The following is a 27,280-nucleotide window of genomic DNA, read 5'->3' on the forward strand; positions in this document are numbered from 1 at the left end:
TAGGAGAAAGTGAGTGGGACTTAAGTTTCTTGGCAACCTTTGCAAGTGCAGCTTAGGCTCCAAAGTCACTTTGGGTAAAGTATTCAGAAGTGCCTAAGTGCCTAGCCCAAGGTCACCCAGGGAGTCACAAGAAATCAAACCCAGATCCCGGTCCAGTGCCTTAGCCACAAGCTCACCTATCTCTACAGAGGTGCACAGAATGATCCATGCTCCTTCCCCATCCCCTTCTGCAGCTGTGCCAACATGCATGGCAGATGGCCCCCACTGGTGCCTCTCAGGTCCTGTACCGCTGCTCCCACAAACAGGGGGCACATGCAGCAAGCCAGTGGCCACCGGAAAAGAAAAGATCTGCCATTCTCATCAGAACAAATCTGGCAGGGAATGAAAGAGATTCTTTCACTGGGATTCCTCACCCATGTCCCCACAGACACTAAGCAAGGGGCTTGATAGGCCCTGAGCTCCTGCAGCGAGCCAAGGTCCCCCTACTGGTTCAGGAGCACCAAGATGTCGCTTTGGGAACCTCTTGCCCTCAGCTCTTTGGTACAGCAGCATCTCCCACTGACAGAGACTTTGACAAGAGGAGTTTGGGTTTCTTGTCTCAGGGCTTGGATGCTTGGAGGGGGATTTTTTCCCCTTAAGGCGTCAACTGGCAGATGGGATCTGCTCTGGATCCCACTGCCCTTCAACCTGTGCCCTCTGGCTAGCAAACAGAGCTCCTCCTTTAGCACACAGCAGAATGAATAAATCTCCTAGACAGCTCCCACCTCCTCCCTTCCTGTGTGTATTTGGGATTCCTCCTTCAAACAAAGACCAGATTAAAGGAGGGAGGCACAGCAAGGCCACAACCCTTATTAAAAAATAATACCCCAGCACTGTACAGTAATGACTCTGTAACCCAAATGTAAGCAGCATCCCACCATTACTGTACAATGTTGTCATGGGCGTGTGTATATATATTAATAGAGGCACGAAGTGGGAGGAAAATTAATCAAAATCATTCGGAGGGCCAGGCTGCGGGGAGAGGGTTTAAGAACTGAATGGAAAATAAAAGGATTTTGTTTTGTTTTTTTAAAATGTAATTTATGTAATTTAACAGAGAATTCTCTTCCTTGCTGTGGAATTCGACAGGAGGGTTCAAAGGATCTCCAGAAAGGATTGCATTCTCCATTCAGTGCGGTGGGGATTTTAGGGTAGAACCCTAGCGCAGATTCATCCCTACTGACTTCAACAGGGGCTTTTCCATAAAGGAAATTCTGCTCTGAGGGATGCAGATGTAAATCCACGCAAATCAGTGGAGTACCCAGGTCGCTGGCTGAGAGTTGAATGGTGTCTAGGGATCCTACCTGAGATTAGGGCCCATGGTGCTAAGTGCTGTACAAACACATAAGGTATGTACAAAAAACCCCACTGCAGCCAGTCTTAGAACCCGCGTCAACTGATTTGGCCTCATGAGGCTCACGCTTATGGGCTAAAAATAGGACAGTAGAGGATGGGTTTGGACTGAAGCCTGGGCTCTCGGACTCACCTACCCCCATCATTAGATTTCAGAGCCTGGGCTCCAGCCTGAGCCTGTACATTGAAACAGGAGCACAGGTCTGAATCAGCTGATCTGGGCTCTAAGATCCACTGATGTGAGTGGTTTTTTTAAAGCGTAAACACACCCATGGCAAGAGACAGTCCCTGCCCCAAAGGGACTACAACCTAATCAGAGGCGGCAGAGTAAGGACAGGACAGAGACACAGAAATGAGACAGGATATGGTCAACAGCAGAGCTAGGATTAGAACCCAGCTTTCCTGAGTCCCAGACCAGTGTCCTAGCCACTAGACCAGCTTAGTTCTCAACAGAAACAGCTTCTCAGACAGTGACTTGCATGCAAATACATTTCAATGCAACACCCTACAGGTAGGAATGATGTGACCCCTCCATGAACCAGTAGAACCTCTCTCACTGGAAAGCTGGAGCTCCCTTTTGTCTTCCACTGGACAAGGATCCAGATCCCATCACCTATAACGCTGCATTTCAGTGCACAGCCCAGCGTCAGGGCTTGCCTGAATGGGCTCTTATAGACTATGTCTACACTGCAGCACACATAGGCAGATCCAACCTAGCTTTGATCGAGCTCGCTCGCTCCAAATAGAAGTGAAGGTGCAGCAGCATGGGCACTCGCATGGGGTAGCTGCCGGAGTACAAGCTCAACCGATACGAGCTAGCACATGACACTGTGGTGTCTCCGCTAGCCCTCTAAATTAGGTCAGACAACCCTAGCTCGGAGATGCCTACACATACTGCAATCACACCTCTCGACTATAAAGTAGACGGACCCCCAGTGGCCATTCTAACACACGGTGCTGCAGGCCAAGAGAGCAATAACCCCTTGGAAGTGCATGGCCCGGAGTCTTAACGGTTTTCTTGTGAAATGGACATTGGGACAGGTGGGGAAAGCCATGTTGAGATATAAAAACAACCTGGGCATTTTATTGGCGGGGTCTGACATTGCCAGATCCAGGATACTACAAGAGCTTAAAACCCGCAGTGTTTCGAGTGGACTCAGCATGGGGTAAGGTCACACGCCTGCTTAGCCGGGCTGGTGTTGGGGGGCTGTTGGTGGGGGATGGGAGAGAGAGAGGTCTCTCCCACCTGTCTCAGATATTCTGCTCTCAGGCCGCCTCCTTGCCTTATTTTAAGGTGGCTTTTGCATTTCAACAGAGTATTTATTTAGTGCCAGACTTGGCTGCTCTGTTTGCCTCTCGTCTTTGTCTTGTCTAATGATGTTTGCTTTATGTCCCAGCCCTGCTTTCCCTCCCAACCCGTCCCTACCCCATCGTGCTGGAGATTTCTCTGCTGTTGCAGCTACATGCGCGGTCACGCTAACACATGCCACTACCCCTTCCTCTCCTCTCACTTCCTTCCTTCCTTCTCTGTGCGCTGTGCGCTTGCCCTGTGCCTCCTACCTGCTGATCAGCTGGGATTCTAGGAAGGAGGTGAAATGTCAGAGCTGATTGAGAAACCATGACTGGTTGTTTTTTGGGGGTCGGGGGGAATTTAAGGGTTTATTATTATAATTTTTCAGCTTCAAAACGAGTTTTTTGCTTTTAAAGACTAAGAATTTTTCCCCGTATCTCCCCCTCCCCCACTTCTGACCCCTGTTCTTTTCAGGGGCAAAATGGAAAAAGGAAGACAGCAAGAAGGAAGAGAAAAAGAGACAAAAAGGGGTGAAAGATCCCTTCTAAACCGGAACATTTCAGTTTTTCCCTTCCAAAATATTGAAACTATTAAGTTTTCTGCAAAACATTTCATGGGGGTGAGGGGGAAGAAGAGAGAGGGAGGAGGAGAAATGGACAGTTTTTCCATCCTCAGATGTTTTAGAATGAAAAATTTTGGCCAGTTCTGCTAAATTGTCATGTTTCTGTTTTACAGATGGGGAAACTGAGGCAGCCAGGGGCAGCAGAACATTCCCAGAGTTAGGACTAGAACCCGGGTGTTCTGACTCCCAGTCTCCCATGCTTTAAACTCTGGACATTATTCCTGACTCTGGGAGAGGAGGAGAATCTAGATGTGCTGACTCCCAGTCCCTTGTTCTAACCATTGTTCACTCCCTGTGAACGGTGCCAGGTTCTAAGGAGAGCGACAGGTGCAAAAGTGCTGTTGTCCCAAGATGTAAACAATCTGCCAGCTCGGAGGGTGTGATCGCACCGAGGGGCGAGATCCCAAATGCGACTTGTGTAGGGCAGCGTTGGCAGAAGTGCTCATACACAGAGCTGGCCTGGCATGCAAAGAGCTGTTCCCCTGCAAGTGCAATGCTCCACATGAGCCATTAGGAGGAGTCGATGACTGGTGCAGGAAACTCACGGAGCTGTTCAAACAACTGGAGTCCTTCCCGGGCTTGTTTCACTGACCTGGTTAATGCTACAGCTCACTCGCTGTGCACTGGAGGGGAATTAAAGGGTTGGGCTAAACAGGGGGCACATTTCTCCTTTTCACAGGAGGGGGATACCCCTCTCCTCCCATTGCCCGGGAGCTATGTTCTTGGTACACTTGGCACAAGGGCTGGGACGGACTGGCCATGCACAAAGGCCTAATTGAGCAGAAGCAATTAACTTGCGAACACCTTATCTCCAACAGGGGTGGGTTCTAAATCCACACTACTGTACCATAGGATGACCAGACAGCAAATGTGAAAAATCAGGACAGGGAGTGGGGGCGGGGTAATAGGAGCCTATATAAGAAAAAGACCCCAAAATAAGGACTGTCCCAAAAAATCAGGACATCTGGTCACCCTACCGCACCAGGCTGAATTCTCTGGGTTGTCAGATCCTGACGAGCAGGTGGATGAGGTGAAGTGGGAAGAGAACAGAGAAAAGTTCAAGTGATAACAAAGGAAACAGAGGGGGAGAGAGAGTGAGGTGTGTGCAGATGGAGAGATGAGGAGTGGGGACGGCTGAACAAAGGAGAACTGGAACCCTAATCCCTAGTCTAGTGAGCAGGGTAGCACCAGCCCTTGTGCCCCTTGAAAGGGGACTAACTGTTGAAACAAGCCCTCTGTGATGTACCGTCACAGCCTAAAACAGTCAATGGTAGCTCAGAAGATTTCAGGACAGCTTAGCTCAGGCCCTGCAGCCCCAGCGAAGGGCCCTGTAAATTTGTTTTGTCAGCCCGAGACATCGCAACTTCCTGAAAGCTGAACTGTGATGTAGGGCGCCCATCCTGCAGGACACGCACAAAGGGGGTGGCCTAGGCTCTGCCTTCCCTGCCTTGACACCATTATTCGTGGTCAGTCAGCCAGGCACAAGCGCCACATTCCAGCAACAAACCCGCCAATTTGGGAAAGGGGACGCTTGTCAGCTAGTTTTGGGCCTGGCCTTTTGATTTCATTTTAATAAAAGAGAGAGAGAGAGAGAGAGATGTACAAAACTTTCTGGGAAAGGCTTCCAACCCTTTTTCTTTCAGTAAAATTCTACAACCTGTGCAAGGCGGGAGGTCAGATTAGACAATCACAATGGGCCAGATTCTCACCTGATGTAAATCAGCGTCACTCTGCTGAAGTCAGTGGAGCCGCACCGACCTATGCCAGCTAAGGAATGGACCTTTTAATCCTGCAGGTGCCAAGTGATCTGGTGCACACCTCTGATATTGCCTGAAGTCCTCAGGTTGCCAGAAATCAGACTCAAGGGACTAGGGCGTATGGCACGGAAACATCCCTGATCTTGGTCACTGATCTGGTGATGGACTAAGACCAGATGTCCATGCCAACTGGCCAGCTGCCTTTCAGTCTGTTTCATCTCTTGGGTATTGTTAATTCATCTGCAAACTCTTTTCGTCTCAGAGATTGGGGCAGGATTGAGGGGAATCCATATCAAACGACATTTGTTTGACTTGTAAAAATCATGCTTTTAGAAAAATATATAAAATGCACATGTGCCTGGGAGATTCCCTTGACAATAGATTATTCGAAATAAAAAACAATCACGGCAGGAAGTGAGATTAACCAAACTATTCTGCACTATCCCAGCCACGAGCATGAAAAGTAAAATGAAACAAATAGTTGAAAGGGAGAGAGCCTATTAAAATACTTTCAGTCTGAATGGTATGAAGGATGGAAGATATTTTTGTTCACGGTGCACAGATAAATAGGTATAAAAGATTAATAATAGATGTTAGAAGCCTGTTATAGACATGAGTAATATCTGTTCTAGACGTCTGGAAGCATGTCAGCAGATGGTGTTATAAGCAGGGCTGGTCGAAAGTTTTCTGTTGACACTGTTCTCCAGTGGAAAATTGGGTTTTTGATAGAGAGAGAGAGAGAGAGAGAGAGAGTGTGTGTGCGCGCGTGTGAGAGAGCGAGCATCTGCTTTCGCCAGAAAATTCAAATTTGTGTTTAAAAAGAAAAACACATCTGCCTAGAAACTGAAATATTTTGATTTAGAAATGATACCACAGTTGCGCAACTCCCATGATGCACTGCCGCCTTTGCCCCTGAGGGAATGCAGTAGTGCATCATGGGAGAGGCAGTTCAGGTAGGGACTCTGGCCTATAGAGGAGAATGGGGGCATGAGACATTTGAACTACAAATCCCATGAGATGCTGTGGCGGCACTTCAGAATCAAGAAAATTTTTTCCAATGAAAAGTCAAAATTTTCCAGAGAGAAAAAAAACCACTGTGATAAGCTCTAGTCAAACCATGGTTATAAGTGACTTATTGAGCTGTTGAAATCTATAATAATTGATTAAAACATCTAGTAATCATTTATTAGACCTTCAGGAATGCATCATTAGTATAAAAAGTATGATCCTAAAAGATGTTATTTGAATCACAGATATTTCTTTTAAGTTTGATATTCATAGTGCCCCTCTAAGTGTTTTGATCCATGTTACTTTGAGTTAGAGCGAGTTGAATTGTGTTGTGTTACAAATTGATACATACCAGGGAAAAAACTCTGGCCTGGCAGGTGGATGGAGTAGATGCTACTTAATAGACATTTTTCTGTCTCTGTCATCTCAGATTTTATAAATTCCTAAACAAACAAGACTGGAAATCTTTCCCAAGCTCACATTTTGTCCTCAAACAGATCAGCTATTCACCTTTGTCTGTGGATGGAGCTCAGAGCAATTAGGAGTGAATTGTCAGCGTCAATGCTTTCCAAGGTGCTTTGCAGCAAGGCGGTACTGTGCTGGGAGCTGGCATCAGCGGGAAATGGGGAGCCCTTACTGATCTCAACACAGTGCGGGTGTCTAAAGAACAGTAACAGAGAACTTGAAAACCAAAGCGACAGCTCCTCATATAGATTGTGAGTGAGTGCTTGTTCTACTGCAACATGAACAAGTCTCTCTCATTAATTTTTCCCATTATGGCAGTGCCTAGATGTTTCAAATTTGAGATTGGGGTCACATTTTGCAGGGCACTGCAACCACACATAGTATAGGACAGTCCCTGCCCCGGACACCTCCCAATTGAAATAGACATGGCAGATGAAGAATGGATTATTAAACCCATTTTACAGATGGGGAACTGGGGCCCAAATGGATTACCTCCATGCCCAAGGTCACACGGAGTCTGTGTCAGAGCTGGGAACTGCACTCAGTTCTCCCGAATTCCCGTCTAGTGCTTTAACCATTGAACCATCCGTTCTCTTTTTACACCCTTGAACAGCTTCCTATACAAACCACCACTAGCCAGCGGTACAACCAGCAGCAAACTATTCATTATAAGAAGCACATGCCAACTAAGGGTGAGTGAACTGGATTGGCTAAAATTAGAAGCCCCCACCAGCCGAACCCTCTTTTGAGCTTTAATATTCCCACACCCTGAACTTCTGAGCTCCAGAGCTGGAAGCAATGAAAGCTGCAAGAGAGACGGCTCTGATGGGGCTTCTGAGCTGGTGGGAAGTACCAACCCCAGCCCAAGAACCACCTACTTGAGCAATTCCCCGCCTGGTGTCATTCAAAGCTGGGATAATTCACCCATACTTCTGGGCACTGCTCTGAAACAAACCTTCTGAGCTTTGTACTAATCGAGGTCCGCTTAAGGTCATGCTGCCCAGGGCACAGAGAAGCCAGCTTGGTGACTTGCTCACGCCCACTTGCGCTGGCATTGGATGCCATTAGGAGCATTTGACTTGGGTTGTAAATTCTTTGGGTCAGGGACTGTCCTTGTTACACAATGTCTAGTGCAGTGAAGCCCTGGTACAAATAATACAAGGAAGCAATGGTAATAATAAAAGCACCCAAAAGTGGATGAGGACCATCAGTGAGGGAAGGAGCAGAGAAGGATCAAGCCATAAAGGGTGAGGGGGATGGATGGGTGAAAACTAAAAGCGCCACAGCCCTGAACATGGAGGTTTGCTAGGCTTTAGAGGCTTGTGCGGGGAGGTCTTCCAGCGCCAAAAGCTCCCCAGCATTCAGTTTCACAGGCACTAGCAATACTAGGCCTGAGTAATGTGACTATCCCACTGGACTGGGGTCAGGTCCACTGAGAGGACAGGATACCTGGGCCCCATCCCCGGCTCTGCCGCTGACCTGCTGCGTGACCTTGGCCAAGTCACTTCTTCCCCTCTCTGTGCCTCTGTCTCCTCGTGTTGTATTCAGATTGTAAACTCTTTGGCAGGAGGGGCTGCTTCTCACTATGGCTATGTACAGCACCAAGCACAAGAGGCTCTGATTTAGCCAGGCTCTCAAAGCACTACCGCAAGACACATGACAAAGACCATTCTGGGGCTTGCAGGTGAGTCAGGGATTCCAGACTCCATTGGAAAAAATTCCCTTCAGTTTATCCCCCTCTGCCTCTTCCTCTCAGTTCAGTTAACAGGCAGTCGGCTGGGCTGAGCTCTTATCAGGGTTTGAGGCTACACAATGACTCTGGCTTCCCGTCTGAGGGAGTGATTGCATCAGGGTCTGCCTGTGACACTGGTCGAATGATGTCATGTCTGGAAGATGGGACGGGGGTGAAGGGGGGGTGCTGACTGAAAAGCAGCGGTGCCCAGCAGCAAGAATGTGACCCCTGCCCCTTCCCCACTGGAGATGACGCTCCCCCGGCCCTTCCCTGCAGCCTTCCCATGAGGGTCTCTCCAGATCTAGACCAGAACCATTGAATGGAAAAGGTGCCAAGAAGGAGTGGAGCCTGAATAACAGAGGGGAACTGCAGGCCCATGGGGTCAACTTCAGGACTAGGGTAAGTGGGTGCAAATTTACTGACGTCCCGGGGTTAATCCTGCATGCTCCTGGAAGCTCAGGTTTTGGGGGCTCTAGGCTTCTATGGAGACTCGACTTCCATGGCACGTAAAGATCACAGCCCCATTGCCCTGCCTGGGGAACCCTGCCTCATCCTGGTGCCATGAATCCCAACAAACGGGGAGGGGAGGCTGAGCGGCCCCAACTGACCTCAGGACTCCATTGTGCAAGGCACTGTATATGCACAGTACGAGAGAGCCCCTCCGCCCCAAAGAACTTACAATCTGAGCAGGGTGGGAGAGAGGAAGGACTGGTAGCCTCACTTGACAGAGGGAACACTGAGGCAAAGAGAGATGAAGTGACTTGCACAAGGTCCCGGAGGCAGTCTGTGGCAGAGCCGCGAGCTGAAGCCAGGTCTGCAGAGCCCCATGCCAGTGCCTGATCGGTAACACCAGCCTCTCTCTCAGAACAAGCCCGACATTTCACCCGCTTCTTTGCCAAGGTGAAAGACAGACGGCAGCCAGCTCACACAGAACCTCATCCCCTCAGATGAGAATTGGTACCCTAGCAAGAGCCGTGGCGGCTCTGGAGACTTTTACAGCTTGGTTGAGGCATCTTTATTTGCAGCAAGACACCAGCCCCCGGGTTATCATTAACCTTCTATTTCTAGAGTCTAACTATTTTTTTTTTTATTAATACCCTTCTCCTGTACCCAAGATGTGCAGGTTTAGCTCCAGACCTAGTTCCTGAGCCTTTTTAAGGGAGCTGCTCACTTCTGCATGATTCCTTGGGGGGACCGAACAGCCCCTACCTGAGAGCGCAAACCCTAGCGAGCAGCCATTCACATCCGACCTTCCCTGGAGTTTGAGGACACATGCGGTGGAGGGAGAGATAAATGCTTAGAAAAAAAGAAGAGTTTGATTTTTGCAGCGGAACTGAGCACTTGGGGCTCCCGCTGATTTCATTAAGAAATGCAGGTGCTCAGTCCTCCTGCGGATCAGTTTGTCACTACTCAAGATGCTACAGACAGAGGCATTGCAGGAAGCCCTAAGACAGACAGAGAGGTAAGTTAGGTGCTCACAGACTAGCTGCTCCATAATCCCTTTCGGAAACCCCGCAATCCACCACCCCAATCCTCCCCCGCCTGGGGCACCCTGGTACACACCATCCAGTGGCCCACAAAACAGGTGCAGCTCAACAGAGTTCTGTCTTTATACAAGGCCAGATAACGAAAAGCCAACTCTGCCAGCTGCCCAGTTGAGCCCATCTCTCTGGCACGTAGGGTGTTTGCCTCCTTGATGGATGCATGGGAAGTTCTGCAGGGTGGTTTTGCCCTGTAACAAGGGTGAGTGGACACATCCCGGTGCACTTGGAAATGGCAATTTCTCTATTACCCGGGGGAACAAGGGGACATTTGCTCCTGTGCACCACTTAAATCCTAGGGCTTCAGAGGGATCCCATGGCAGCTGAGGAAGTGGGTATTCACCCACGAAAGCTCATGCTCCAAAACGTCTGTTAGTCTATAAGGTGCCACAGGATTCTTTGCTGCTTTTACAGATCCAGACTAACACGGCTACCCCTCTGATACTAGGCCTCATGCTGTGAGGAGAATTGTATCCACCCCGAGTCATGCTCTGACTGCTCAGGGAAACATAACAGCATCCTTCCACTCACTCCTGCCATCCCCAGCTCTTGGCTCAGACTGATGGACCTGTCTGTGTTATGGCTTTACATGGTACCGCTGGGCAATGCAACAAGGTTGTGAGAATGCCACCAACGGGACATTATCAGACAGCGATTCGCTGGGGATGGAGCAACTCAGGGACAGCTCAAAGCTGTTCTTGGATGTATGGCTCAGCTAAAACTGCAGAAAATGCCCCCCACCCCCCAAAAGACCCCATATTCCAATGTCAAGAAGCCACCAAAAGTACCACCTCAATAGGCGGGAGTCAGAGGGAAAAGTACTTCTCCTGGATGCATACACAGCTGCCCTTTGTAGCTGTGATCTGGAGCCCACTAATAAAAGCCATCCCGGCAGCAGACCCTGCCATGTACTACCAGCGCCCCGAGCGAGTTCTGCAGCTGATATAGACGAGGTGAAGAACGAAATCCCAGGCGGGGCTTTACCTTCCAGGTGGCGGTGTTCCTCCTGAAGTAGGCAAACATCCGCGTGAACCAGTTGTAGATTTCATTCAACGTTAGCTGCCTGTCTGGGGTCTCCAGGATAGCCTGGAATTCAGAGGGGAGGGGGAACCCAAACCAATTACTTATGAAGCATCAATCCCAAGAGTCTGTATCACTGATTGCGCCTGCCAACCATGATAGGTGAGCTGCAGAAGAGCCAGAGGTTTTGTCTGGATCACGAAGGGGCTCACCCATAGATCTCAAAGCACACAAGCCTTGCTATTTGGATGCAGAGGGAGCGTCATGCCTCGGGGCATGCAGCAGTTCAGTGGTGGTCTCCTGACTCCTAGCCCAGTGCCCTACCCATTAGACCGTGCTGCCAAAAAAGATTGTATGCGCCGAACCAACTATATAACTCCAGAGAAATCTCAGCTAATTTTGCTGTCCAAAAAAGAGTTAAATGGATTACAGTGGCAGAAATCAACCTTCCAAATGAACCCTGTCTGTGTCAGGCACGGGCTTTTGAAGACACCCACCCCCCCGAGCCAAAGAGCCAGCGGCAGCTCCAGGCACCAGCGCTCCAAGCCCTGCGAGGGCGGTAGTGGGAAGTAGGGGCAGTGGGAAGCGAGGGCGGCAGTCAGACAGTTTTCGGCAGCTTGCCTGCAGGGGGTCTGCCGGTCCCGTAGATTCGGCGGCAATACGGCGGCAAGTACACTGAATCCGTGAGACCGGGGACCTTCTGCAGGCAAGCTGCCGAAGGCTGCCTGACTGCCGTGCTTGGGGCGGTAAAAAAGCCAGAGCCACCCCTGTAAAGAGCGAACAATAGGAGTGCTCCGATTTGTATTTCTTCATAAGCATATTTGCATACGCAAATCAAAGGCTCACACATTTGATCCATGGGACTGGAGGGGTTGAGAGAGGCTGATGGAGTGGCACAGACTATATCTGACACCCCAGAGTCTGTCCTTGGGTTTGTTCCATGCTGCCTGTGCTCCACACAAATGGTCAGACAGCACAGGGCCACTGGCAGGGATGCTGAGCCCCTCTATGCCCTGTCTCTCCTGGATTTTAAGGTGATGGCTGATGACCCTGGAGACTGGGCTTCTCCAATTATCCACAGAGCAAATATAGCACATGCAAGGCTGGCCTCCCCTCCAACACTGCATCAGGACGGATCAACACTATGGATGAAGAGGGGACCTTCACCCTCACGGACCAGTTCTTGGGCTTCTCTGATGAGACCCACAATAAAAGGGGGCAACCAGTGTTCAATGCTGTTGGTGAGGCAGATGCCCACCCACTGGGAACCCACTTCGCAGAAGCAGGTCTTTAAATGCACCATCATTTTTGTGAAATAAATATTACTATGAACAATTTACACAACTGAAGTGCCTTTTCCCTGAGGATCTCCAAGTCATCTACACACAACCAGAGCAATGGAACTACACCCGTTTACACCAGCTGAGGATCTGGCCCCCTAAGGAATTAACTCTCTCTGTGCTTCCCTGTGGAGTTGTTCTCCTGATTTGCTAACTAGGGCCCCAGAGATCACAAAGCAAGTCGGTGGCAGAGCTGGGGATGGAACCCGGGGTCTGGACTCCCAGTTCTCAGCTCTGATCACAAACAGCCTACCGCATCAGGACATAGCTGCCTTCACAGCCCCCTGGAGCTGGTGGAGGTTCCTCACCTGCCGGATAAGTGAGGCATACGTGAAGGGCGGCCGGACGTCTGTGTTTTTGTAAAACTCGTGATTCTGTGCAAGCTCTGGGGGTGGGGGGTGGGGAAACAGAGAGAGAGAGAGAGAATATGAAGGAACCGAATCTAGTAACTCATACCACATGAGCATCAATGACCCACCCACCACCGCTCTTACCTGAAGATATTGGGGGGCAGAATTTTTCGGGGTTTCTCCTGCGAATGGCCCCCATGGTCTGTAAGGTGGAGGAGCTGATGACGGATGGGCCCTGCCGCAAGGGAGTGATGGGGGCGGTGGCGGAGGTAGGGGGATGAGGTAAGCCATCTGGAAAGGTATCTGAAGTGCTCTTGGAGAGGGTGGCGCTTGAGACCAGGTTCAGCTGCACAGACAGGGGCGGAAGAAATTGAGAGCAGTTGGGAACGGACATGGAGATGGTCTTAGGTAGGGAGAGTGATTCGGTTCCACGCTGTGAAACACGGAAGAGTGCACAAGGCCCTCTGACCCAGGGGGATGGGCACTAAAGGAGGATCTCATGGATCCTACAGGAAAACTTTATCAACACATTACAGCTCCAAATGGGCCTGACCCAGCTCCCATCGCAGTGACTGGAAAGGCCCCCTACGGGCTTCAGTGCAATTTGGATCCAGCCCTGAGTGTCTTAATCCTGAAGCACTTTGCAAGCCGACATACCAACTACACACAGGGACCACTTCACCCCCTGCTGAAATGCAGCCAGCTCTGGGATGAGACTGTGGGCAGCTGCTGAACAGGACAGGAAGTGAAGCATTATGCGCAGGAAGCAGAGAATCCTGCCTCTCACTGAAACAGCAGGTGGAATTCAGGAGTAATCACCCCAGCATAGTTGGCGTCAAGCCCTTGGAGTTAGCGCTCACCTTAGAGAGGGCACTGCTAGAACATCACACGGGGCAACTCAGAAGGAAAGCTGATACCTGAGTCATCAGGACTTACACTCTGCAGCACACAGGGGTTCCTTAGGGGTGTCTGACCCAGGTACTGCCCAGGCCGTTGTGAGAGCTGAGCTAGGAGCTGGCGAGGGATCAGGTACCGAGATTTTAAGGGCACTGCGTATGGTTTGTGGGGGATAGGTGCAACGATCCCGATTTCTGGCTTGGAATTTTGTTCAGTGAGCTCTTTACTGGGACAGGGGAGGAGGCACTGATGGGGATACATTTGCTCATGCCCCTAGCCAGGTTCACTACTGAACAGGAGCAGAAGGACCTGGGGATGCAGAGAAAAGCCATGAAGATACGGGGAGAGCAGGCGACCGACAGAGAGAGAAAGGCCACCCTTCCAATGAAAAAACTCCTTCAGGAGGACAGGGTGATGAAACCAAGCAGGAGGGAGCAGGCAGGGGGGAGGCCAGCATTCCCTGGAGCCTCCTTAACACAGAGGACGTCAGCACCTGGACTTTTCACGAGCCATGCCCTGCTAAGCACTGGATGTCTAGTAAGGGGAGCAGCATGGACCACAATCAAGCCCAGACCTCTAGGGCGGAGATAACCAGAAGCAGATCACTCGGGGATCATTACTACAAGGATGCCATAACCGGGCTTGAGACACTGAGTACATGGCAAAGAGTTCTGTGGCACCTTACAGATTAACAAACGTACTGGAGCATGAGCTTTCGTGGGTGAACACATGCATCCGACGAAGTGGGTATTCATCCACGAAAGCTCATGCTCCAATACATTTGATAGTCTATAAGATGCCACAGGACTGTTTGCCACTTTTACAGATCCAGACTAACACAGCTACCCCTCTGATATTTGAGTACGTCGGTGACCCTGCCCAGCCTGGTTTGCCATTGTGGCCGCAACAGGGATATGGTTTGCATGGCTTGGCTCAAACCTCTGGGCGAAGCAAGAGAGAAAAGTGGCGATAAGACATTGGGAATAGGCTTTGAAAGAGCTGGACAGGGATGGGCAGACAGATAGGAGGGGGGAGGCACCGAGAAGGAGGAAACTCGAAGGGATGAGCGGCAGATGAGTATGGCAGGCTGGTGCTTACAGGTTGACTGAATGGCTTCGGCTCCGAAGGTCTCATATGGAGGTGGGCCATCATTGCCTGGAGACGCTCGCTTTCTTTCGCCAGCTGTGGGGCGAAGCAGGAGGGAAAAGGTTACTTGTCGCCACAGGATAACTCCCAGGGCTATCCAGCACCCAACTTCCCAGGGAGCGCTCGCTGAAACGAGCTTTTGCTGCAAGCTTCCTTAAGCTCCTCTCTCATCCCTTGCTTGGCCCCCATATGCCTGGCACTGTTTGGCCAACGTTCTCTGAGTGCTGCTATGTGATAGACCAGGGTTGTTCTCTTCTGTCCCTGGGCCTTCCTTCCTCTCCCATGGCCAGAGGCTGCCGGTGCTGTGGTCTACACCCCCCACTAGCATCTTCCCAGTAACATCGAACGTTCCTGAAAGCCGTGCACTCATCCATGGGATTGCTTCTCTGGCCCGCTAAACAGCAGCCTTTTTCTACTGGGGAGGAAGACCTGGACATGTGCTGATGGCTGCTGGGGTGTCTGCCTGCCATGCCCATGCCTCTGGCTGCACAGGAACGCAGCATCCCCGGCCCTCTGGCTGTACAGGAATTGCTCTATGTGCTGGGATGAAAAATCTATTGCAAAATAGAATAATTCCATGCCTCTTTAGATGTAGATCCATCCACAACTCCCTTCTCCCATCCATCCACCATCCTCTCCCACCCCCCAAACTCCTTCCCTTTTCCCATGCCTCTGTTTGCTAGGGCTGTCTCTCTCTGCTTCACAGGTGGCTGTCACTCCACTCTGTATTCATTCCTCCCTCTTCCATCGGAGGACCTGGTCCACTTCTCCCCATCCATCTTCTCGCTCTCTCCTTCCCATCAGCCTCTCCTGTCCACTCCCTCTGTTCCCTACCAGTGAGCCTGTATTTCCCCTACCCGCTGTTGGTGCATCAGATCCTACCTCTCTATAGCCCCCCCAACACACTCCTTCCCATTTTCCTTCACCTACCCACCCATCCGCCCACTTGTGCAACATTGCTTTAATTGTGTGTGTTTGTTTCTCAGAGTGCGGGGAAGGGTGAAATATTCGCTGTGGCACCAGGAGAGATTTTGAGCTGTGGAGAGGCAATGGGACCTGACACCATCTCTCTTCGTGTCACCTTCCCTTTCCGCCTCATCCCCTCAAACTTTGGGCCCTACTTGCAATCCAGGAGACACTCAAAGAGGCTGCCTCCCTCCTCCCGCTGGCTCCGCCTCTGCTGATGCTGCTCCTTCGCTGGGAGTGGAGTGGGAAGCCAGGCAAGGAAGGAGTTAAAAGCAGCAGCTGGAGCAGAGTTGGCTGGAAGTTTGTGCGGCTGTGACGCTCTTGCGCTGTCGTGGCTCTCATTAGAGCTGACAGATCTCCCTTCCTGATGCAGACACTCTCTCCACCGACACAGCGGGAGCTCCACGCTGAAAACTTTATAATTGGTAGCTCTGATGGCAGCTTCTCCTCTTTGCACACAGAGCTTTCTGCTATCCCTTCAGGTTCCCCCGCTTTCTAAGTTCCAGTAATTACTTTCAACCTCTTGCTTTAGTGAGCGTTTGGGAACAGGACGGAATCACACGGTTTGACTCAGGTGGTTTTAGAATCTCAACTTCACTTGCCAACCACTGCTCCTGGGAGTTTTTTCTCTAGTTTTTTTTTTTTTTTTTTTTAATGTCCACCCCTTTCCCTCCCTCGTCCCCTCCCTGCCATCAGTTTCAGCCTACCTTGCTTTAACTCCTGCCAGAGGCTGCCAGCGCTCTGCATTACACCACCTGCCCCCTCACCCATTCAAGTACAGTCTCTTCTTCCACCTCCTCCCCCCACGCCCCAGCACATGTGTGATCTAGCAGCCAAGGCAACCTGGATAACAAGATTACCCCCAGAGTCAGTCACACAAACTCTAGGGCTGGTGTTTCCCAGGAAAGGGCAGGCACAGAAGTCCATGGGAGGAACTGTAAACAAAAAGACAACGTGCGTGCACCCCCCTCCCTGTGCAATGGATACACACGTGTCACATGGCACTACAGTTCCTACGCATGGTCACACGCACCAGGCATCTTTGCATTCAGCACGTGTGCGAGAGATGTGGAGACAGTCGCCTATGTGCCGTATATACGTCATTAAAATACTCAGCATGGGCAGTGCTCAGAGTTTATCTCCTTCTCCCCTCACCCAGCTGGCACCACCCTGTCCCTTTACCCAAGCCTGCCTGCGCTAGCAAGAGCCTTCCGCAGCTGCTGCTCTCAACAGCAACCCTGGCTCTCTTTCGCCCTGAATCTCTCTTGCTTTGCAAACCTCAGAGGAAAGCCTAAATTTCTTCTGAATTGCCCTCTTTTGTTAACTAATTACACAAAGCACTTGGGGGAGGATGGGGGAGAGACAGCTTGTATGAAATGCAGAGGACAAATCAAGGGCAAGATTTCCAAAAACAGGGGCCTGAGGGTGAGCTCCGAAGTCTGCACTCGGACTCATAATACACGGCTTGATATTTGGAAGTGCTGAGCACCCACCCACTCTCCTGGCTTCAGGAGGACTAGGATTTGGCTCTAGAGTTGGCTACAAAATATTGCACGTCCCATGGGTTGCAACCATTACACAACATTCATGTACACATGGTGCCATAGACAGCAACACAAAAACACACACAACACACTGGTTACACTGTGTCAGTGTCAAACCCCCACATGCTATGGAAGCAAATGCACAGTACATGGGGCGTTCTGGCTGAAATTTTCAGAGGAGCCTGCAGAAATCAGGTGCCCATCTTCCACTGAATTTCCACTTGAAATAGCCAGCTTCCATTTCTTATGCTGGTTACAATGATAGTCTCTCTTTTTTGACCTAGCAATTCAATATGTTGTTGCACATGTACACGAATGTGGGATCTACCATGGTTTGAGTGACTGATTCCTTCCTCCACTGCCCACTCACTCGCATTTGGTTTCAGGGTAGTACCCCTTATCCTTAAGATAGATGGGTGACTGCATGGCAAAATGTGCATCTAATTTGGAGGTGCAATTGGCAACTATTTTTCTGCCTATATAAGATTGCACATTGTTGTAGCTAAGGCCCAGGTGAGCAGATCTAGGAGGTCTGACAATAATTTGTCAAACATCATGTTTCCTGGCTCTTTGTAAGTCACAACCCCAAATATTGGGAATATCCCTATAAAATCAGGGCATCTGGTCACTTTAGACCCAGCTATTCCCTCCCGATGGAGAACAGCTTAATTCTGCCACTTACATGCAGGGCAAGTAAAAAGTTTGACTCCACACCACCCTTCAAGTCTTTTTGGTTTGCACCTACCTGTATTTCCAGCTGCTGTACCACTTGCATTTGAACTCGACACTGGGCTGTGCTTCGGTCATCAAGTGCGTGTTCCGTATTGAGGTGTCTAGACAGAGAAGAACAGATTTTATATTGACAGTTCCCAGAGCCCGCCATGAAACACAGCAGCTCCTACTGGCCCATGTCTGCACCTACCTATGGCCTGCAAGCACCTCTTGTCTGTATTACAGGAGCATTGGAGGTCCCAGTCAGGCCCCAGTCCCTGCCCTGATGAGTTTGCAATTTAAACAGATAAGACAAAGCATGGGAGAGGAAACCGAGCCACAGAGCGGCAACTTGACTTGTCCAAGGTCAAACAGCAGGTCACTGGCAGAGCCGAGAAGAGCAGGTCTTTTATGTCCCAGGCCAGTGCCCTACCCCCTGAACCACAGAGTTTGCCACAGAGAGTCCATTGAAATACAAACCAAACAGCTGGTACCTGTGGAGGGTGAGCCTGCAAGCCAAGCCCTGGGGGAGGAGAGAGTATAGTACAACAGTTGGCTCCTTAAGCTCAGCAGGAAAATCCCATTTCCAGGATGTACATGGTAAGACTGACTGCACCCAAGGAGTAGGTTTCCAGGCAGACACAGGCAGCATCGTGGGACTTCATTTGCATTCCATAAGGGACTCCCCAAAGGCAGGAGGTGGCATTTATGAGGTGTTCCGCATTCCAGACTCTCAGCACCTCACCAACATTCACGCATGAAGCCTTTCAAACACTCTCCCCCAGGCAGGTAAATATGATCAGCTCCATTTAGACTAGAACCCAGGGTCCCATGCCCTTACCCACAAGGCCCTTCCCTTCCTCTCTCTGCAGTCAAAACAATAACCTCATGGCCACCTTCGGCAGTGGAGCCTTCTCCTTACAAAGTTAGGGCCTTGCTGGGACCCGTGTATGGCCTCAAAATGGCCCCCGCTCGCTTTCATGGAAGAACATACGGGACCAGTCTTAGTCATGATTCCAGGATGAGTGCTCCCTGCCAGCAAGGAACTCCGCTGGCTCAACCACATGGAGATCCCAGCCACAAGCATGGACCGGGATGTCAGGACAGACAGAGAAATCCCCAGGTCTGGAACCCAGGGAGAGTGGAGATAGCTCAGTGAGAGGTGCTGGGCTGTGGACTCTCGCTGGAATATGGTGATGCCTTGCTCTTCCCTGCCTCTCAGACTAGGATTGCTGTGCAGCCAGGAATCAATACTGCCTCACACAGCTCTGTGCCATCTCCCCTCCAGGCCCCATCTCGCTAAACCACGGGCACTCGAAACATGGCCTTCTAAGCTTGACAATGCAGCAACAATCCTGCCTCTCCCTGCAACTGTGGCACATGAGGAAAGCTCGCTCAGGGCGCTGGTGGGCGCCAAACAAGCAGGAATAATTCTCCGCCGGGGTGAATTCAAGGTGCAAAAAAACATTAGGGCTGCATTACGTTTTGATGTTTTAAATACACCTGCCCCGATGGTGATGTCTAAAGCAGCCCTGGGTCTTGCAAACATGGAGACCCCTCGTTTCAGACTCAGCCGCAGGTGTTGCTGCAGGTGAGGGGATTTGGGAAAGAAACACAATGGGCAGATCCCTGTCAGCCCCACTAACTAAACGAGCACAAAGCGCGAGCCTCCCCAGCGCCGTGTGGTGAGCGCTCCACCTGTCAGCGGTCTGCCATTGGTGTCCCCTCTCCCCCTTTTCTGAGCTCTACGGCCTTCTCTTTTCCCTTCACCTTGAGCAGTGCCGCTCCTCTGCCTGTTCTCTCTCCCCTGACCCTGCCACTCGACAGATCCCTGCTATCAAACTTCTCCCTCTAATGTCAACCAGAGCCATGCAACAAAACAGCGGAGAGCCTGTGTTCCTGGATGCTGCGGTATTGGGAAATCGAGCTCCCTGGGCCAGGGGCAGCTGCTGCTGACATGCCCAGAGCAATATCCAAGCTAGAATCCGCATGTCCCATGCTCCCCAGACACACTATGCTGAACTCTCCCCATTTGTCTCCCTTTGATCTCTCTCTCCAGCCCCCCTGCTCAGTCAGTTCCATCCTTTGCTCTTCCCCTTCCACCTGGTCTGGATATTCCCTCTGCTACCATCACACACGGTACAAACGGGGCGGGATCCTCAGATGGTGTCAAGCCAGCCTAGCTCAATGGGCTTACTGGTACCAGCTGAGGATCTGGCCCACGGTCACCAGAGTGCCAGCTCACAGTGTAATTGTCCTGCTGTTGTACTGTGACTCAAGAGGGCAAGTGAGGGGAAAACTCTCCTCTCCAGTATCTGGGATTTTACTTCACATGGGGGACGTGTGGCATCTTCTTTAGTGTTCCATGACTTTAAAAAGTCTCTTTAGTGACAGGTTAATCAGATCAGAAATAAGTAAGTTATCTGGCCTTGCACTGATCTTCACTGAATTAGCGTTTGACCCCCCTCCACATTGCTTTCCATCTAGGGCAGTGTGGCCTAATGGACAGGATGCTACGCCGGGTCTCGAGACATGATTTCTATTCCCAGGTCTGCCACTGACTTGCTGCATAACCTTGGGCAAATCCCTGCATCTCTCTGTGCATCGGTTTCGGTAAATCAGTGCAGTGATACTGACCTGTGTTGTAAGAGCCATAGTTGAAAATGCTCCATACGAGCTAAATATTATTATTAGAGTCCTCCAAAGCCTTTAAAACATGAATTAATTTAGTTTCCACTCTCCACCCCCAGGAGGTAGGTATCGGGGAAACAGAGGCACAGGGAGCGGAAGTAGCTGTGCGAGCTCACACAGGAGAGTCGACAGCAGCGACAGGAATAGTTTTATAGGCTATAAAGCCAGAAGAGTCCATTGCGATCACCTAGTCTGATCTTCTGTATAACACAGGCCATACAACTTCCCTGAATTAACCCATGATTGAACTACAGCAGGTGTTTTAGGAAAATAGCCAATCTTGGTTTGGAAATTGCCAGTGACGGATTCTCCATCACAACCCCAGGTAAGTTATAAAAATGAAGTCAGGCTCCCAAGCGTTGTGCTCTGACCAGCAGGCGATTTTTCCTGCAGAAGCCACCATAAATTTCCTCAAGGATCATATGTATGTGCAGATAATGGTATTTCATTTCTCTTGGCTTCCACACCATCCCTTCTGCTTGGAACTTCCCGCATGCTGTGCCAAGCAACCTCCCTGTCTTCAAAGCCATTTAAAACTCACTTCTTCCAGGAAGTCTAGCTACAATAATCCACCATGCGGATTTGGATGGTTGAACCCTCTCCACTTTCTAAGACACATAGATTTGGAAAAGGTGGCTCATCTGGGGCTCTATGGGCCTATTTCGCATTATGGGCTAGATTTTCACATCAGTGAGGTGTGTAGTCCCATGGCAAAATGCATGTCTAATTTACAGGTGTAATTACCAGACACACAAATCAGGTAATTGTATGTGCCAGTGACATTTGCGAGTGCAACTATGCAAGTAAATTAGTCGTGAATTGAGAGCACACAATGCATGCCTAACTTGTTAGAAAATCTGGCCCTGGACTGTCTATGTCTGATTTAGGTTGTACGCTCCTAGGTGTAAAGGCAATGCCTCTATCCATGATGGAACCAAACATACTACTGGTGTGCAAATGATGGTCATTTTGGTGACCTGGCTTCCAACCAGGACTGGGGATAAAATACAGAGATACCATGGGAGAAGTTGTCCAGATGGGATCTACCAACCAATCAACAGCAGGAGGTACCAGGATTCTCACTGAAAAACTTGTTTATGGGAGATTTCCAGACCTATCTTGCAAAAACAAGATGTTGGGGACAAGCTTCCAGACTTGCATCTGAACTAACCCAACAAAATGTTTGAGTTTCTTTCATCACTACTACCTATCTAGCTGGAGATGGACTAGGGGTCTTTACTCCTTGCTCCTCTGCATGGTGGGACTAAGACATGGGTACTTCTGCGAAGAATAAGCTGTCAAGAGTTTTGGCATTCTCTGCCAAATGAGGAAAGTGTAAAATTGGAGGAGGACGGGGCAGGGGTGGTATCTCTTATCTGGAAAGTGCTTTCATTCTTTCATCTCAGTGTCAGAAAGTTTAATTCTTCCTTCCTGTGTCCAGGGGTTGAGTTCCTCAAACTGCTCCAGCATGCATAAGAAGCCCAATAACTTGGTTAACTCTTTGATAGAGGTGGGTACAAATTGGCCCTGTGGATTCAGATGCACTCAAAATTCAAGCTGGTTGAAACATTCCAAATTTAGAGATGGAGACAAATTATTTACAAACATCTTGGCAAAAATTCTTCCCCCTCTTTCAACCATCTCTACCCAAAACATTGGAGAAGCTCAGGATTCAGACTGGTACTTCACAGATGGTGCCCTGCTCTGCACGAGTCAAACCAAAACCAGCAATCCAAACACTGCTGAGCTTCTGGTCTAGTTTCAGTGCTAGCAGGTTGGGGCCATTCCTGCTTGCAGTCCGCTTGTGAGGTCAGTGAAGTATTAGACCCATTGTACAGATGGAGAAACTGAGGTGCGGAGAAGCAAAATCTTACCTAAGGTCAGGCAGCAAGCCAGAGGCAGAGAAAGGAATCGAACCCAGGAGTCCTGAGTCACCAAGCCCCTTGCTCTAACCACTAGGTGGCACCCCTCTCTGGCTCCTCTGCCTTCCTTACTTCATTAGCTGCAGCAAGGCATCATCTTGCAATACCACAATGCCCCCTGTCCTCTCCGCCTGACTCTTTCCTTTGAATAAAGTTGCTTTCCCCTTCTTAACCCATCTCCCCACACACACAGCAGTCACTCTTCCCCCTCCCTCAACTGAGCCTGCCTTGGCATTCACTGCAGCTAGCACCTGTTCTACCCTTCGGTACACCGTCCCTGAACAAAGTGAGGAGGCAGACAGGCACATGGCTGGCGAGATCAGCTGACACACTGTTTGTAAAACAAAAGTCTTTCAGTCACAAATTGACACACACAAGCACAGTGCATCTCTGCCCCAACTCCCACAACATTCCCTTCAGTGGGGAGAGGGGGAAAGGAAGAGAAAAAAAAAAAAAGAAAGAAAGAAAACCCGTCAGTTTCTTCTGATGTCTTTGCTAAAAATCCTGGCTACAAAGAGATCTAATTGCAAATGAACTAATTAAGTAAACCTCTGACGAAGCGTGAAAACAATTTGTTTGACCCTGACGCTAGCGGAGGGCTCTTAGACAGAGGAGTTAATCAGTCAGTGACAGAGCCCACAAGCGGTGTCAGCAGGCTGCCGCGCTGCCATCTGTTTCTTTCTCTTCTCTCTTGCGCGCGCTCTCTCTCTTTTCCCCCCTTGCAGAGGGTGAGCTGCTAACTTTCCTCCTCTGTTTTCTCTCGCCCTCCCCTACACAAGTCCTGTGATTTCTCTAGGTCTCTTACAGTCTCTTCTCCTCTAGCATATCCTCCCCCCATTCCCCTGAATGTACAGACTAACCTCCTTGTTATGGGATATGGGCGAGGAGCACGACAATTTGGCTATTATGCTTGAATCTACAGTCCACTCACTGGCTGAATTGAAGAGTTTCCAACTCCAAGATACAGGGAGTGCTAGAACCCCCTGGTACAGATGGGGAACTTGGGCACAGAGACACGAAGGCCCAGTTTCCAAAAAGTGACCAGTGATTTTGGGGGCTCAATCTGAGACCTTCCCCCTCAAAGGGGCCTGACTTTCAGGCAGTGCTGAGTCCTCTGGAAATCAAACCTGGGCAAGGAGCTGAGTTGGGTGCCCAAAAAAATCACTAGCCACTTGTGGAAAAATCGATTTTTTAAGGCCTCACCTGTAGCTTCTGAAGAGATAATGAGCTCCGCCTAACCCCGGACAGTTGGAAGTCATGGCTTTTCTGACCTACCTCTACTGCCCTCAGCCCGGGGTGCAGGTGCAAGGACTACCCCCTCCCTCTTCGGCCCAAAGCAGTACTGAAGTACAGGGTGCTAGCGACGGGGAGGGTTTGGATGGCCCCCGAGTGCAGGGCAACTTGCAGACCACCACACTGGCTGCACAACCTGGGGGAGCCAGGAAGGAAACGACAGCCCCGGAGAGACACAGCAGGGGAGCGACCTACTTGACAAACTGTCCCAAGTCCTCACAGAGGGTTTCACAACCAGGCCACTTGCATTCTCCATGTCCGTACAGAGGGTGGGAGCCGGGGTTCTCTTCATGAGAAGAGCTGCTGAGAAAGCGAGAGAGAGATCGCGTGAGATGGAGGAGAAGGAACGAACTGTTACACTGGGGATCTTACACATGACAGGCTGGCTCCTGCAGTTCCAAAGAAGCTTCCAGACCAGGACCACCCCAAGATATTAACATATCTCCTCGCACCTTTCAGCCAAGGCTCTCAAATGCATCAGTCAAGCCTTATGAGGCTGCTGAATATGATTACAGCTCATTTTCCAGATGCGTAAGCTGAGATGCAGAGAGGTTAGGCGACTTGCCTATGTAACAACAGAGCCCCGCTCCCTCAATTCCCAGTCCACTGGACTATGCTGGCACCACTCCCAGTAACAAACAATGGAGTCATCTAGCCTTTTCTTAGACCTACAGGGCAAAATAAAAGGCTGGCCCAGCTCGGTTCTACCTGTCCCTCCTTGGCGTGAGCATGGCGCTCTGTCCATTGGGGAGAGAGTGGTGGGAAATGGGAGGCGAGACCTTGGTGGCCGAAAACGAGGTAGAGTTTGAAGTGTTGGTGGTCAGGTCGAGGCCCTCTTGCTTGATGCTGTCTTCTACAGGCTGGGTAGCGGTGACCTCTTTCCAGAGCTGCTGCAGGTCTGAGGGACACACAGCTACACGCCAGATGGGGTCAAGGGAGAGAGGAGGAAAACACACACACAGAGACAAGGATGAAGGACAAGGACCAGAGAACCACCGCTGCCCAACAGTAACCTGCGCTGAGAAGAACCCAGCAAAGAGCAGCTTTTAGTTTAATCAAAGGGGGTGAAGAACACCAGCCTGACAGCCTTAAAGGCCTGAGCGCTACCTAGCCATGGTAGCAACAGCAGCACCAACTTCCCTCTTGCTGCCTCGAGTAACACTACAGGCAATTTGGTTTGCAGGCATGCGAGGGAACTTTCCTTTCAGGCTTTGCTCCACGAGGCAACCAGACTCCCCTACAAAGTTTTGTTCCAAGCGTTGAGGTCCAATGAACCCACCGCTCAGTGGAAATAGCCCAGTTTCACCTGGCGTTCTGTCCTGCCTGCTGGAGCCGCACACTTTCAACATGCAGCTGTAAACGGTCCTTTGGCCCTGGCCTCAGGCTTGCTTCAAAAGGATCATGAAGCTCTTGGAATAAGTTGGAAGCTGTTTCCAGTCCGTGACCCAAACCTGGGAGAGTCCTGAGTGAATCTGGGGGAAGTCGTGCCTTGCTCTGGCCTCTGCACTTCACCCAGATGGGCCATCCCTCCACAGGCAAACAGGACATTCACTCTCCAGGCAAAAGAACTCTGCCTTCTGGGCACGCATCCCTCGTTCCCAGCGCCTGCCTGTACCACCAAGCCCACACAGGAACCTCTGTCAACCAGGGCATTAAACAACAGGAACAATATAAGCAAACTCAGAGCCTGGTCCTGTTCCCACTGATGTTAAAGGCAAAACTCCCATCACCTCCTTCATTGGCAGCAGGATCGGGCCCTGAACTTACAGAATATACTTCAACTGCTCCTATGCAATTTTACTGTTATTGATTCTATGAATCACTGTTACCGCTCCTGTATAGCCCACGATTGTGCTGGAGAGAGACGGACTCAAGCAGGCCTAAAGTGCACTGAAAACCACCCAGTTGCTAGTAAAAGCCTAAGAGCTCGGAGGCTGCGTTTGTAGCTGCTACACATTGGTAACACCCACCAGGCCGACTGGAGCGGAGGGCTCGGGCTTTAAAGGACAGAACAAGAGCGAGGAGGTTTGCCACGCGCTTTACCTTGTGGAAGGGTCTGCAGGGGAACGGTGCCTTGTCCCGGCTGAAGGCTGACCAGCCCCTGTCGCTGAAGGTTTAACAAGTGCTGCTGCTGCAGCTGTTGCATCTGCAGTAGTTGCTGTTGGAACGCCAGCTGTTTATTCCCTAATGGCTGCTAGGAGACAAAAGGAAAAAAAAATCAAAACATTATTTTCAACACTGCAACCGAGGCCTTGCAGGGAATAAGGGCCCCGCTGAGCAGCACAGAGTGCCGGATCCCAGCATCAGCCTTACGCCTGGTCAGCACAGACCTTTGTCCTAAATCGCTGGTCCTCGGTAGCCAGTCAGCATGTAGCCAAGCCAGAGTCTTTGATCTATCGGAAGAGGAGGAGAAGGAAGAGAGGAAAAAAAAAAAAAAGAGGGAGGAGAGAGAGAGAGAGAGGGAGAGCTTGTGCTTGCTTAGAGCACGAAGCACTCCAGCTCCATCTGTTCGATGAGTATTTCCAACGCCTGTGCATTGGGATCATGCAGGGGGATTAAAAACACCACTGCTTTGCACTGCTATTCAGTGGCTGGCTGAGGCTCTCCACACACCTTAGAAACATTAGCCTGCTGACCTTCCTGCGAAGAAGGCAAAGTTATCATTAACCCTATATTACAACCACGGTTACCAGGGGCGTTTCTCAGGGATAGAAAGAGGCCAAGATGGGTAAATAACATCCTCATTTTACAGAGAAATAATTATTTTTACCAAATAATTAGCTCTTTAAGCATCACAAGCCTGCTCTCAGGTAGTTGTCAGACAATTTGTACAGAACCTGGCACAATGGGGCCACCTTCTTGGCTGGTGCCTAGGCACTGCTGTAAAAGATAACGTATAAGAACTTGGCCTCTAGGAAAAGTCCACTTAATCTCCCTGGGGCTAACAGTCGGCTTATGGCCTGTAACTGGACCGTCTGTATTCTTTGCTAAACTGATTTCTTCCCCCTTCTCTTTGAGTATTTACAGTTGTAACTCTGGATAGCCTTGCTGTTCATACAAGTGTTTAACCTCTTCTTGAATCTTGCTCAGCTCATGGGCCTCCAGGCTAACTTGAGGCAATGAGTTCCACAGGCTCCATGTGTAATTGTATTCCCTGTGCTCAATTTTGAAGGTGCCACCTCACAGTCACATCAAACGTTTCCCGTGTTCTTGACTGATGAGACGGGGGAAATGGAGGTTCCTGATCTCCCTTCTCTATCTCATCTGTTAATTCTGTATGCTATTATTTGTATTGCAGCAGTGCCTAGAAGCCAGCCCCAGTCCCGGCTAAGGATCCCATGGTGCTAGGTGCTGCACAAATACAAAACAAAGGCAAGGTTCAGCTATGCTGTAGGGTGGGCAAGTCCACGTTTTATACCTGCTGTTCAGGTCGCAGTGTTCCATGCCCCTAATCATGCGCATTGCCAGGTTTTGGTCCCCCCACCTCTTTAATTTTACACCACAGAGAAGGAACCCAGGCCCCTAGTTCCCAGCTCGCAGGTGCAGAGACCAACACAGAAAGGTAAAGCAGCTGCCTGGAAGACCACAGACT

The 27,280-nt window shown here is 50.2% G+C and overlaps 1 protein-coding gene across 7 annotated transcripts in view; it reads right to left on the bottom strand.

Moving 5' to 3' along the window:
- The window catches only part of FOXP4 (forkhead box P4), a 142,061-nt gene that overhangs the window by 16,375 nt on the left and 98,406 nt on the right, over positions 1 to 27,280 (bottom strand). For 4 of the 7 annotated variants that reach the window (XR_007774914.1, XR_007774915.1, XM_050957103.1 and 1 more), the window contains 8 exons: positions 25,732 to 25,882; positions 24,397 to 24,601; positions 23,884 to 23,991; positions 17,817 to 17,904; positions 14,514 to 14,597; positions 12,663 to 12,864; positions 12,477 to 12,553; positions 10,793 to 10,894 (listed from right to left, as the gene is read on the bottom strand). Coding sequence is in view for 5 of the 7 variants with exons in the window: in XM_050957103.1 (XP_050813060.1) it covers positions 10,793 to 10,894; positions 12,477 to 12,553; positions 12,663 to 12,864; positions 14,514 to 14,597; positions 17,817 to 17,904; positions 23,884 to 23,991; positions 24,397 to 24,601; positions 25,732 to 25,882 (1,017 nt within the window). In the remaining 2 variants the exon portion in view is untranslated. The remainder of the gene's footprint in view (positions 1 to 10,792; positions 10,895 to 12,476; positions 12,554 to 12,662; positions 12,865 to 14,513; positions 14,598 to 17,816; positions 17,905 to 23,883; positions 23,992 to 24,396; positions 24,602 to 25,731; positions 25,883 to 27,280) is intronic. The other 3 variants (XM_050957102.1, XM_050957101.1, XM_050957099.1) reach the window with 3 other exon arrangements.

This window comes from Gopherus flavomarginatus, chromosome 5, assembly GCF_025201925.1.
Source record: "Gopherus flavomarginatus isolate rGopFla2 chromosome 5, rGopFla2.mat.asm, whole genome shotgun sequence".
Classification (NCBI taxonomy): Eukaryota; Metazoa; Chordata; order Testudines; family Testudinidae; genus Gopherus; species Gopherus flavomarginatus.